At 38.7% G+C, this 13990-nt stretch overlaps 1 protein-coding gene across 1 annotated transcript; it reads left to right on the forward strand.

Annotated features, from left to right (window-relative positions):
* Positions 1 to 11906: 11906 nt before the first annotated feature.
* On the forward strand, positions 11907 to 13389 carry LOC147009657 (globin-F1). Its single transcript, XM_085863134.1, has 3 exons — positions 11907 to 12211; positions 12448 to 12673; positions 13060 to 13389. Exons 1-3 carry the CDS (start codon positions 12090 to 12092, stop codon positions 13153 to 13155), a joined length of 444 nt encoding a protein of 147 aa, XP_085719260.1. The 5' UTR covers positions 11907 to 12089; the 3' UTR covers positions 13156 to 13389.
* Positions 13390 to 13990: the final 601 nt, after the last annotated feature.

A 13990-nucleotide genomic window follows, 5' to 3' on the forward strand; every position in this document is an offset into this window, starting at 1 on the left:
GTTTCCAAATCCTGGGGAATACCAGTGTTCATGAATAATTGATAGGTCACATGTTCTGGCAGCCATATTGGGTTGAGTGAAGATCTTTAATAAAAAATTATCTTGAACTGCTTCATTGATTGATGTGAGATTTCAGAATTATGATCTAATAGAGATGGGGAATATAGGTTTTAAAATTCAATCTGATTGGATACATGGTCTGGCAGCCAGAATGATTTATTATTTTTTGATCTGGGTTCTTTATTATGTATTTTTTTTTAAAGGCTCACTTGGCTGTGCCTCGATGGGTTTGGGGGTAGAGGAGTAGCAGCTGAAATCTGAATCCTATCCAGGTTCCTCCTGATGATTCCATCTTTGCTTTTGACTTCTTCAGGTTCCTTCTGATGACAACAATGCAGGACTGTGCCTATTTGGTCTTCTGTTTGATTTGAATTGAATTTATTTTAATCACATTCTGAATTCAATTAAGTAATAATAATAAACGTCATGGTTCAGGGTCAGGTGTCCAATTTAAGCAGAGTTGCATCAAAGAGAGACGTCTTGGTACCCGGTCATCACTGCCAGCAGTTATAAAGTGGCAGTTCTAATTATGTCTCTTATTCCCTCCGTCATTTAAGGTGTAAGGGGGTAATGTTTTCACCCCTATCTGTCTGTTTGTTAATTGCCGAAATCCGAATATGTTGGTCGGTTGTGTGTGTCATTCCGTGTGTCTGTCTGTCTGTCTGTCTGTCTGTTTGTTTACCCTGTAGTAGCCACACCGTTTCAGCGATCATGACCAAACTGGGTACAGACGTCGGCCATGGTCCAACTTAGACACTTGTCGTTTTTGGTGAATCTAGGTCAAAGGTCAAGGTCAAGGTCACTGAAAAACCGAAATTCTTATTTTCGCAATAACGTCTGCTAAAATGGTCGTATCGACTTCAAATCCTAAAATGTGCATCTTCCAATTCTGCATCCAACTATATGTCTCATTTGGGTGTCACACCAACACCCTTCTTAGCGGTCGGGGGGTCGAATGTCAGGAGGGTCGGGTCAAAAATTTCAAATTGCGACAAAACTTTTAAATTGCGATCTTGTGTATATTGGACATTTCATGTCCCATTGACTTCCAAGTTATGATCATGACCAAACTAAGTGCTATAACTCATTAAACAGGAGCACCATCGACTTATAAGAACCAAATTGATTTCCAGGTTTTTGTTTTATCAGAGATCATGGAGATATGACAAAGTTATTCCGGCAATTCCTTGCTCAACGAGCAATTTCATTTGACTGTTTGTTTGTGTACAGGATATCTCAAAAAGTTGTGAATGGATTCGGATGAAATTTTGTGGAGATGCTCCGTGTGTGACAAGGACAAACTGATTCGATTTTGGTGAAGATCCGGATCCGGATCCGACGACTTGAAATTTTAAAGTGCTTCTTCACCATTGACAGATCGGGCCAAAAACGATTTGTGGCACAATATTTCAAAAATTTATTGGGCCCGATATGTTCTCTTGGATCAGGCATTGCGTGGCAGAGGTAAGCACGCTACCGGGTGCCCTTCTCGTTAATTACTTAACACACCAAACACCGCACACCACACAAAACTACATAGACGCCACACAAAACAAGCCCTGGCGAGGGTCTGCAATCTCTGATTGCTCTTTTTATTATTATTATTATTACTATTCTTGTTTGTACAAAATCAATTTACATAATTACAGTCAAACAACTTTGTCGTTATGACATTTGTGTGATAGTTAATGTCATCTTCACACGTTAAAATCCTTCAATCACATTCCTCATGCCTTAATTTATATTGTTTTTTAAATAAGGAAACATTTGGCTTTGGATTCCAAACTGCTGGCCTTGTTGTGATGAAATTATGGGTTTCGCAAAAGGCGCACCAGCAGATATTGCGAAGATTAGGAGATAACTGCTGTGTCAGAAGCAGATTGCTCAGTATTGCAAGTTCATGCTGCGTCTGCAGCACTGAAAGACGTTGGGGAATGACAGTTGTAGATTTAATCATCCATCTCTCTATCCATACATTTATTTATTTTTGGTCAGGACTCGTATAATTCCTTGCTACAGGCACACAAAAAAAAACAACACAGAGTAATATGTATTAAAGACAAATCGACAGCACACATTGTCCAAATTGCCACCTATATTATGTATTTCGCTCTTTAGGCTGGAATAATTGATGAAGCGAGAAAAGTAAAGAGAGAGTGAGGTTAGGGGGAAAATGGGGAAAAGGAATGAAGGAAAAAATGAGAGAAATGGAGAAAGAAGTAGAGAAGAGACGAGAAGAAGGACAGAGGGTTTTGGAGGTAAAGGGGGTGGCTTTGAATAACACAAGTAGCATTTGTTTTGTATTTGGTTAAAATATTGAAGTTCTTTACAAAGAATGATCTCCTTTGAAATTAATGCATCCTCCCTCCTCCCTTCTATTGCAAAATCAAGTATAACCATTTAATTTTTTAAAGGATAACTCAAACACCTGCATTGATCAGCCTTCCAAAAGATTAAAATAACTAACCGTCTGATCTAGTACAAGAGAAACAGCGGAGTTCGTGCCACATGACTATGACAGCAAGTATCTAGGCACCAGTGCACAATTATATGACATCACAGTGGCTTCAAATTTTATGGAGAGTGTTGTAAGAAAATACCAGGGATAATATACTCGGATCTCGTGGATTTGTCTTGAAAAATAGTCAGCAGACCAGGAAAAAGAAAGCTCCATTTCAGCGATCATATGATTTTTATAAGAGGGCTGTTAGGATAGTATAGAGATTCATGCTGCACCCACCTCTGAGCTGTCTGGCCTGGGTTCAAGAAAATAATCTGTTAATAATTAAATAATTAAATATCCAGATCTTGGTTTGGATCTTCACAAAAATTGAATCAATTCTTCCGAGTGGCACTCCCAACCTGTCCACCAAGTTTCGTGTGAATCCATCCATAAGCCTTTCGAAATATTGTGCTATGTATCATTTGTGGCTCTATCTCTCAATAGTGAAGAATCACTTTTAAAAATCTCAGACTTGGATGCAGATTTGGATCGTCACCAAAATTAAGCGTTTCCGTCCTTGGCTAGTCGCCTACACACACCAAAAAATTCAGAACGATTGCTTGAAAACTGTGGCCAAAAATCATGTGACGAACAGACAGACCCAATGACTGGAGAACAGGCATAAGGAATGTTGATGACAAATTTCATTTCACAAAGAGGATATTTTACCCTTTTTTTTTTTAGACAAATCTAACCTCCACCACTCGAGGTTGCACCACCATTTTGCAGATTGGAGTAAAAGCAGCTCAGAGCTTTGTCTCTGAATGAAACCAAGAGTGCAACACAATTAACCTTTTTAAAGTCCATTAAATAATTGAAAGATTAAATCAAACTTTTCCCATCATTTTGGACAGGCACCTTTGCTTGCTTTTCCTATCATTGGGGATTTGTACTTTTGCTTGTAGCAATATAATATGAGTCCCATTGATCTTCTTCTTGCTTATGGCAGTTTAGATGCCAGGTACCAATCACTTTTTTTGGGGGCACGACTGCCACTGATGCTGTGCCCCTATACCAGTACACTGGTACTCATTTCACCAACCTCAGAAGGATGACAGGCTGAGTCAACCCCACCTGGTGTTAATTCAGCAGTCAACGGACTTTGAACTCAGGACCTTAAGATTCCAAGCCAGCCACCCTAACCACCCTAACCAACACCATACTGAGGTAGGAGTCCCCTTACAAGGAACTTCAATGTAGGAGGAGGCCGTTATTGTCTCATCAAGATTGTGCAATGGTTGCCAACCTATGGTTGTTTGTCCGTGCTCTATCCCTTTTTAATGCTGATTGTCAAAGAAGCACGTACTATTTTTAAAGTCTTTTTATAGGACTTGGCTGGGGTTCGAACCTGAACCACCGATCTCCCAGATGCAGAGCGGACACTCCAACCATTGAGTGTGATGACAGCCACTGAGCGAGGTGGCTTATTTATGCCTTCAGGACTGGCAGGATGGCCGAAAGGTTGGTATACTCACCTCTAAGTTGTCTGGACTTCTAGAACGGAATAGAGCCATCGAGAAGGGGCTCGAGACTCCTGCGAAATAAAAATCCTTGAGTAAAAACTTTTCCATGATAAATTGCAATCCCGGTGCCATCCGTCTGATGGACGTTGAATTTGGCGTTCCGTCGGCCGGCATTAGTTGGTGGACGTTAAAGTTCCAACAGTGCCCTTCACGAAGAGTATGTGAGCTATCGCTGGCACCTTGAACAAATTCGAAATTCCTGCACGTAAACCTATGAGGGGCACTGTATCAGTGGCACAGCCGCACTCCCAGCAATGATGCAAACCAACAGCCACAGGCTGCACACGAGATGGATCAATGAAAGCCTTCAGCAAAAAAAGTTAACTCACAATCTCTGGGATGTCAGTGACATCCTCAAATCCAGACCATCTTGTACCTTTTACCGGAGTATTCCACTCATTTTTATTATACAGTGTGTCCACAAATTATCGTTCCAAATCCAAACTGTATTAAAAAAAAAAAAATATATATATATATATATATATATATATATATATATATATATATATATATATATATATATATATATATATATATATATATATACTTGAAATGGGATCCAACGAAGCTGTTTGATGCATGTGAAAGCATTTCTGGAAGCTTTTATTGACTTTTTTGTTGTTGTTTGTTTTATTTGACACGTGACGTCACATTTACTGCAAATAACTACCCCACAATAAAAAAAGCACAGTGTGTTTCCTAGTTTAGGAGACCAAAACCAAATCAGCCACAAAAATGGGGTTAAGAGATTGGTTCACTTTGTGTGTCTGTCTGTCTCCTGCCGTCAGTCGATGATCAAGGAACAGCTTAATTTCAATTTAATGCTATATTTTGAACACTGTAGAACACTGTTGAACACGAACCTGCAGTTTAGCAGTACTTTGACTCTGAATTTGGCAAAATGAAAGGAATCTCATCCCGAATGCACATGCTCAGAAAGGAGTGACTTTTTTTTTGTCTGCCTGCCTGTCTGGCAATCAAGCAAAATTGAAAATCATTCCAAATAGGAAACTTACTCTTTTAGGGATGTCATAAAGGACACAAAACTCATATTTATTTAATCATATGCAGCCTGTGGCTGCTGAGCTGCATCATTTTCTGGGGGAACAGCTGTGCCACTGTTACCAGTAAACCAGTACTCATTTTGCCAACCCCACAAGGATGACAGGCTGAGCCAATCCACCTGATGTTTATTCAACAAAACAACAGGGACTTAAACTAAGACCCGAAGATCTTAAGCCAACCACCTTAACTATTAAGCCAACACCAGGCTCCACAAAGTCTAAATTTAACGTGTTAAATAAGGTGGTGTAAAAGATGCTGCATAAACAGCAGTAAACTTCCAAAAAAAAAATTGTATTGTTTTTTTTTTTTTTCTACAACCTTTAAAACTTTATTTATTTTTCAATTGAATTATGTACTTGAACACTGGAGAACACAAGTCGCCTTCTTGGCTCTTTCAAAAAAACCTTTCGTTTTGTTGTACTTGGACAAATTTTACAACATTTTTACATCATCTCAACAAATCAAATTTGCCACTCGTTTTCTCAGACAGTTCAGAAATGACGGTTCAGAGGAAATATAGATCATGCTCAGAACTCAATAAACAGGAGTTTAAAAGGCCCTTCCCATGTCCTTTTTTTTCTCAAGACTGTGTGCCATGAAGTGTACGATGAACTCTTGTTTTATTGCTGTTTGAATTTTTGAAAAGGCAATTTGTGGACACCCTGTATACTAATGTGTTCCGAAACATACGTAGATATCAACCCTCGTGTTCAATGTTGAAGCTGCTGCACGATTATTGACAAACAATGCAAGCTTTATCAAAGTTAGTGGATATTTGATGATTGGATAAAGTACGTTGGTGTGCACGAAAAATTATTCGTTGTAAAGGAATGAAAGATCCTGTGTAAGAAATGGCATGCGGCTTAGCACCTTGTAATCTGCAAATCGTAGTGCAATCTTTTTCTCGAATCAACATCTGTGTCGTTGCAGAAAGAGTTTCTCAATCCTCCGAAGCAACACGAAGAAAATGCTGAGAACAGACTCGAGCCTCCTGCCCATCCAAAAAGCCTTTTGTGAAAATTTTTCCACTTCTTGCAAAACACCAGACCCTGCTTGAATATCCAGTATTCACCAATAATGGGAATGACATGATTCCAATAACCCAAGACATGTCAGGTTTAAAATTAAAAATTAGATGTATTGGTGTATATATATATATATATATATATATATATATATATATATATATATATATATATATATATATATATATATATATATATATATATATATATATATATATATATATATATATATATGGGGCTGGCAGGATAGCTTTCACTCTTTTGAGGTAGGTGTGTATATTTCCCGAGCTATGGTTAGAATCTCGACTCAGCAGATACTGGTGTTTACATACAGGGAAGCTGGAAGACTTGTCTGCCAGCACTAGTCATTGGTGGACATTAAATATCCCATGGTGTCACAAATATCCCAAGAGATATCACCAATAACCTGGCAAAAATTAATTTCCTCACTGAATGAACTTCAGTCGAATATCAGGCCAGGTCATCTGGTTCCAGAAAGACTTGGGCCAGAACCATTGCTCCCAGCCAACCCCACAAATAGATGGAAATAATTGGGGCTGTTCTTCTTCTTCTGTTTGCATATGGCAGCTTGGCTGCCAGATAGTATTCCAGCTATCATTTTGTTGGGGTGCAACTATGCCACTGATACTTTGCCCCTCTACCAGTACACTGGTACTCATTTTGACAACCTCAGAATGATGACAGGCTGAGTTAACTCAACCTGGTGTTAATTCAGCAGCCAACGAGGCTCAAACTCAGGATCCTAAGATCCCAAGCCAGCCACCCAAACCACAAAGCCAACACCAGGCTTATTGTGGGGTGTTAAACTAGTAGCAGTAGTAATTGTCAGTGGTAGTAGTAACATGTATCCTGTGAATGGTTATTAAGAAAAGTATAAATTTATTATTTCTATAAATTACAGTGTTTTGGTGTATATTGGATGACTGGCAATTTGTAGAGCCTTTTCGACTGACGAAGACAGCTGAGTAATGATGAAAAGTCTGCTCTCAAAATAATCGTGTTGGCCTGGTGTTTGACTTTCAGGTTTTCTTGCAACAATGGCAATTTTGAAAATAAGGATTACTGTATAGCACATATGTGTTGATTATTTAAATTCTCAAAGGAGCAAAATGGTGAATGAATGTAAAAATGTTTGACACTCGGGTTGTGAGAAATTTTTACAATGTGTCTAATCCCAGCTCAAGGAAATGTCTACTTTCCCCAAAGCTCGACCTCAATAATTAATTATTCCCATAACAATTTATTACTAACTTTTCAGGACCACAATGCACAAGTACATGATTCAAAGCGATGAATCAAAAGTACAAACGATCACACAATAACGATTATCAAGTGTATTAGTGCAGAAAGAACAGTGACAAGTTTCGCAACATTCAAAGTACACCGCCCCCATACCAAATCCTCAGTGCGCGGCGCATGGAGTCGGAATTGGGAGGGAGCGGTGTACAATAATTGGTTGAACAATTCATGAATTGCATAATTAAAATAAGTAATAATAATAAGAGGAAAAAAAAACTTCATTTCTTCATCTGTTGGCAAATAGCATTACAAAACTACCACTGTTTCATCCGAATCTGTAACTTTTTGAAAATTAAGGAATTAATCGAAAAATTAAACAATTAATTGATTTATCAATAAATAAAAGGAGAGAGGAGATTGGGACCATATTCTGTGCAGAGCGTTGGTGCTGCTTAAACAGTCTCCTTAGCTATTGGGCACAATCCTGGACAGGTCACCACTCTGACACAGGATACCAGCATGCTGGCACTCATTTTGCTGACCTCAGAAGGAGAACAGGCCAAGTCAACCCCACCTGGTATTAATTCAACAGCTGAGCAGAACACTAGGATCCAAAGCCCACCACTCTAACCATTAAGCCAACACCAGGCATAATAAATAAAAGAATACCCTTTATCGCCAAATCACTTGTTCACGGTCATGTCTAAATATCAGCTTCCGAGCTCAAAAGGTGCCTGAGATATTGCCAGGATGAGAAATGAAATAAATAATCATTAATAAATCGATAATAATTAAGTGTTTAATAAATTAATTGATTATTCAAAAAATAAAAAAATACTTTTTCTTGCCAAAGCACATCTTCACTTTTGTCCCCAAATTTCAGCTTCCGAGCTCAAAGGATGGCTGAGACATTACTCGGACAAACAATAAAGAAAATAACAAATCGATTCATTGATTAATCAATTAAATGAAAAATACCCTTTACAGCCAAATCACTTGGCCACTGTCATGTCCAAATATCAGCTTCAGAGCTCAAAAGGTGCCTCATATTGCCCAGATGATAAATACATAAATAAATAAATAATTGATAATAATTACGTGATTAATCAAAAAACTAAAAAATAATTTATTCGCCAAACCACATCTTCACTTTTGTCCCCAAATTTCATATTCATAGCTCAAAGGATGACTGAGATATAACCCGGACAAAGAAACAAACAAGCCGGTCAGCGACATGGCTGCTCGCTCTAGATGGAAAGCTGGCCGAAGCGACTCGCCGATATTCATGTACATGCTATCAATCAATTTAGCACAATAAATATGATTATCACAGCCCTCTTAGTTTGCGCCCAGAAACCCGCCTTGTGAAATTTCAGGCATGTTACCAAAGAGACTCTAACAAATGGCAGCCCTGGTAATTCCATTTATCTATTCGCTAAAGATTTTATTTTTTTTTATATGATGCTGTAAGACATTCTCCTTGGGCACAAAAAAACAGGTCCCTCGGAGGTCCAATTTCAGAGGTATTGATTTTTTTTGTACAGTCCACAATAAGTGTACGATGTACGATAAAGTATTTTAGCTGTTGCTAAGCAACGGAGGTGTGCATAGCAACCATTCATTTTTGTGTACATGCCTAGCCACATTGTACACATTTCACCCAAGTTTCATCAAAACCAGATTCTTTCTGTAAGAGATATTCGCAATTAACAGTTTCTGAAATGTTCGACATGTACTCGCCCAAAACCTATCTCCTCCTTCAAATATTTTTTGTTTGGGCTGCAAATTGGCATGAAGGGAGCTCGATAGATTGCGCACTGAGCTCTAAGCTTCGATTTTTCGATATATTTATTTTTGATTTTTTTTACCACTTTAAAGGGCCATTGCTATGCCGTTGCTAGGGCCCGGGGTCCCATATTCGAAAGCACACGATTCCCAGAAATATTGGTCCTACCTACCAAATTTCATTGGAATCGGTTGAGTGGTTTAGTCCCTAGGCTTGACCAAAGTTTCACGGACAGACAGACAGATGGAAATGTCCAGAATAAGGATGCTCTAAGAGCAGCCAATAAGGGTACTCTAGCGACCACCCAACAAATGGAGTGAAAACGGAGCACAGCACTCCCTTCCTTCAGCTCCTGGCGATGACGTCATGAATCACTTGGACGTGGCATTGGGAAGGAGCGGTGTACAATAACAAAACACCTTCTTTCTCGATTTGTATATTTTGGCTGCTCTTAGAGAGATCGGAACCCAGAAGAGCAGTAGCAGCATATCCAGGGAAGAGTGACCTGTCTGAAACCAAATTGATGATCGGAAATCAGGCCATTGGAGAAGAGGAAGGATTTAATATTTGAAGTGATGATGGATTCCATAACCTTGCTGATGATTGGGAGAAGGCTAATTGGCCTGTAGTTACAGGGATCTGTTTTAGCACCTTTTTGTGTAGGGCAGTAATGTTTGCTGATTTCCAAGTAGATGGCAAATGACCTTGAGCAAATGAGAGGATGAATAGAACAGAGAGAGGGTGAGCAAGAGCAGAGGAGCAGGTTTTTGGACACGTGGGCTGATGCCGTCTGGACCGGTTGCAGAATCTGAGTCAAGGTTTGACAGCAAACTCTCCACTTTGTCAGAGGAAAAGGACATAGAGTCCAGGGTCAGTTGGATGTGACTGGGTAAGGTGGGTGCAGAAAGCAATGGATTTCAGACACAACATTTAGATGCAAACACCGAGTTTAGGCATTCAGCCTTTTCACGTGCATTCTCAGCACTGCGGCCATTCAAGGTAAGGGAGGGGATGGAGGGGGAACATACACCAGAAACAGATTTGATTCGATGCCACCAGGATTTGGAGGAGGGGGAGAGGTTTGAGAATTCAGACTTGAGCTTGGAAAGATGTTGTTTTCTGGCTCTCCTGAGGGTAGATACACACTTATTCCGAGCTTTATGGAAGGAACTGAGATTACCCTCAGTTGGGTTTGTTTTCCATGAGGCAAAGGCAAGTTGTTTCAGGACAACTGCCTTGCCACAAGATTGAGTGAACCAAGGGCGGGAGGAAGGGTAGGACAACTGAAGACGAGAGGGGATAAATCTGTGCATGAGGGAGAGCAAGTTTCTTTGAAAGAATTCCCAGGATGAGTTGATGTTGGAGAAAGTAGCAATGGGAGACCAGTCTAGAAGTTTGGTGGCTGCTTGGAGACCCTGCCAGTCGGCCTGAGTGAAATTCCCAACTCGACGGCACTGAGGTGGTTCTCTGATAACAGCCAGAGAGATGTCAAAGATGTCAAAGGTTGCCATAGATACATCAAATTGTCCATTTCATTAAGATTAAAATTGACTATCTTAATCAAAGTTTGGGTCAATCAGATGAAAAACAATTATTTTTCAGATTGAAATTGATGATTTTAGAAGTTTGACCTCGAGTTGACCTTTGACCTTTTGACCTCAAAAATTGTTGTTTTCCAAATTCAGCCATGCACTATGCTAATGTTGTTTAATTTTCAGGTTAGTCAGATGAAAATTGACGATTTTTCAGAAGAAATTTGAAGATTTTAGAAGTTTGACCTTGAGTTGGCCTTTGACCTTTTTACCTCAAAAACAGTTGTTTTCCCAATTCATTGATTAACTATACAAATCCTGTTCAACTTTTAAGTTAATAGGATGTCAATTGACGAATTTTCAAATAAAATTTGATGATTTTAGAAGTTTGACCTTGAGTTGACCTTTGACCTTTGGACCTCAAAAATAGTTGCTTTCCCAATTCATTGATGAACTATACAAATCCTGTTCAACTTTTAAGTTAATAGGATGTCAATTGACGATTTTTCAAATAAAATTTGATGATTTTAGAAGTTTGACCTTGAGTTGCCTTTTGACCTCAAAAATAGTTGTTTTCTCAATTCAGTGACGCAATATGCAAATATATTTCAAATTTCAAGTCACTCGGATGAAAAATGACAATTTCAGAAATTTGACCTCAAAATCAATCGGCTTCTCAGTTGAGACTACCTCGACAACTTAGTGAAGTTTCATGACCATCGGTTTAGAATTGTGACCTGTAGGCGACAAACAGACAGATAAACAGACAAACAGACAGACAGAATAACAATATCGACTAACCAATATACTTGAAAATTCTTCGATTTTGCAAAGTAACCAACAAACAGAGACAGGGTTGAAAACAACCTCCATCCATCTTCGGTGGTGGAGGTAATAATGTAAGACGAAACCAAAAGCACTTTCAATGGATTTAGAAATCAAATGTGTCTTTATGTGTAATCAATAATATAAATACACAGTATAAATAGCAATATCATTCCAGACACTCAAAACTGCAAGAGTTTTTGCAATGTCATTCTGTGAGCAAATACTTTATCATTCCATTTATGTTTCTCAATCTGTTGTCTCGTTTTTGATAATTACCCCTTCCCCGCCCCCTCCCTTTCCCTGCTATACCCCAAGCATCAATAAGAAACAAATAGCTCTGGACCTCTAACTTCACCACGAAATGGCATATTTGGAAATGTCTCTCTGAATTGCAAAACACGATTTCATCCTGGGATATCATATAAAAACAGCTTGAGCTATAACCTGAATTCATTTGAGACTCTACGAAGTTCTTCTTGAGAATTCCAAGATCTGAATTAACCAGCCATGCCAATCATTGATCAAGGACCCTTGCCAACCCTAACTGACGGTGACAAGAAGGCCATCAATAAAATATGGCCGAAGATCTACAAAGAGTATGAGCAGTATAGCTTGAACATTCTCCTCAGGTAAGCAATTCTTTCTTTCTCGACATGCAATATTTTCCAGTCACTATAAATTAAACTGGTAAATGATTCACACCTCAGATAAGACACATCATTCCCATTTCAAGAAGCATTTTGTCATCTGTTGAAGCGAGCACAGAGTTGGAAATTTAAATAGTCTCATGATTTTATTAAATTATTTAAATGAGCAGAGAAAAACAGTAAACCGGTGAAAATGTATCCTGCGTGTCCGATCCAAGGTTCCTGAAATGCTTCCCGCAAGCCCAAGCCTCGTTCCCCAAGTTCTCCACAAAAAAAAGTAACCTGGAGCAAGATCCTGAGGTGAAACACCAGGCTGTGGTCATCTTCAACAAAGTCAATGAAATTATCAACTCGATGGACAACCAGGAGGAAATCATTAAATCTCTGAAAGACCTGAGCCAAAAACACAAAACAGTGTTCAAAGTGGACTCCATCTGGTTCAAGGTGAGGCTGTGATGTCTCCTGAGGAATGAGACGTAGTTCAGGAATTGGGAACTATGATTCGTATAATATGGTAGTTACACAATGTCAGCATGGGCCTGAAGATAAATTAGCTTTTCCTCATGTCAAATTTTTATACCTGTCTACTATGGTATCACCTTGTAAAACGTACAACCAGTGTTGAATCATTGTATAAATTTGATCTTCTATATTTGGTGATTGCTAAAATCAGAACAATAAGAAATTGTAACAAAGGTTAATTTTGTTAATGCAATTTAATTATCATGACAAGTTCTAAAACAGAATAATAATAATAATAATAATAATAAGAGCACAATTGTAAAAACAATAATGCACAAGTTGTCTTTTTGTCCAACATTGTCCACCAGGAATTGTCGAGCATTTTCGTTTCCACGATTGATGGCGGCGCGGAGTTCGAAAAGCTGTTCTCCATCATCTGCATTTTGTTGCGCTCGGCCTATTAGCTTTGCTGCCTCATGTATCCCAGCACACTTTCCCCATCACATCTTTCCCAGAATGCTTTACTGCCATACAATGTTGCTGTTCCATTCCAGACAAGACCATCCCTGATTCCCAATGGATCATCCGGCTCCGGCTTGAGCTGATGTCTAGAAAAGCTGAAATTAAACAATGAATGTTGAGCTTCCGTGAATACATTTCAGAACAAAGATATTAGCAATAAATACACTTAAAATCTGTCTTTTGTTTTCTGAATGATGTTTCATATTATAATAAAACAAACAAAAAAAACTTTATTCATGTACAGTACATGTTCATGAAGATTTACCAAAACACCAAATATTTCCAAAATACCACTCAAATCCAATCGGTTACTGGGAATAAATGGAATTACACAAAATAAGCAAATAAATCTCTCAAAGTAAGGCAAGCAAACTTGAGTTTATTGATTACACAATTCAATTGTTCTTCTGAAATAAGAGCTTCATCCCAAAGAAGTGATGTTTGAGATCAACAAGTTATTCTTTCTGCAAAATAATTGTAATTTCAAATATCTAGATGTCTGGAGACGAAACCTTCGTGCCTCTTGTTTTTGTCCTTTATGATGTCCCTAAAACAGTAAAGGTCCTGTTTGGAATGATTTTCAATTTTGTTTCCCACTTCGTGGACATGGAGGGGGAACATACACGAGTAACAGATTTGATTGGGCACCACCAGGATTTGGAGGAGGGAGACAGGTTTGAGAGTCCAGACTTGAGATTAGAAAGATGTTGTTTTCTGGCTCTCCTGAGGGTAGACACACACTTGTTATGAGCTTTGTGGAAGGAACTGAGATTACCA

The sequence above is a fragment of the Eptatretus burgeri genome, chromosome 17 (assembly GCF_056783735.1).
Source record: "Eptatretus burgeri isolate ZD-2024b chromosome 17, Ebu_testis_v1, whole genome shotgun sequence".
NCBI lineage: Eukaryota > Metazoa > Chordata > Myxini > Myxiniformes > Myxinidae > Eptatretus > Eptatretus burgeri.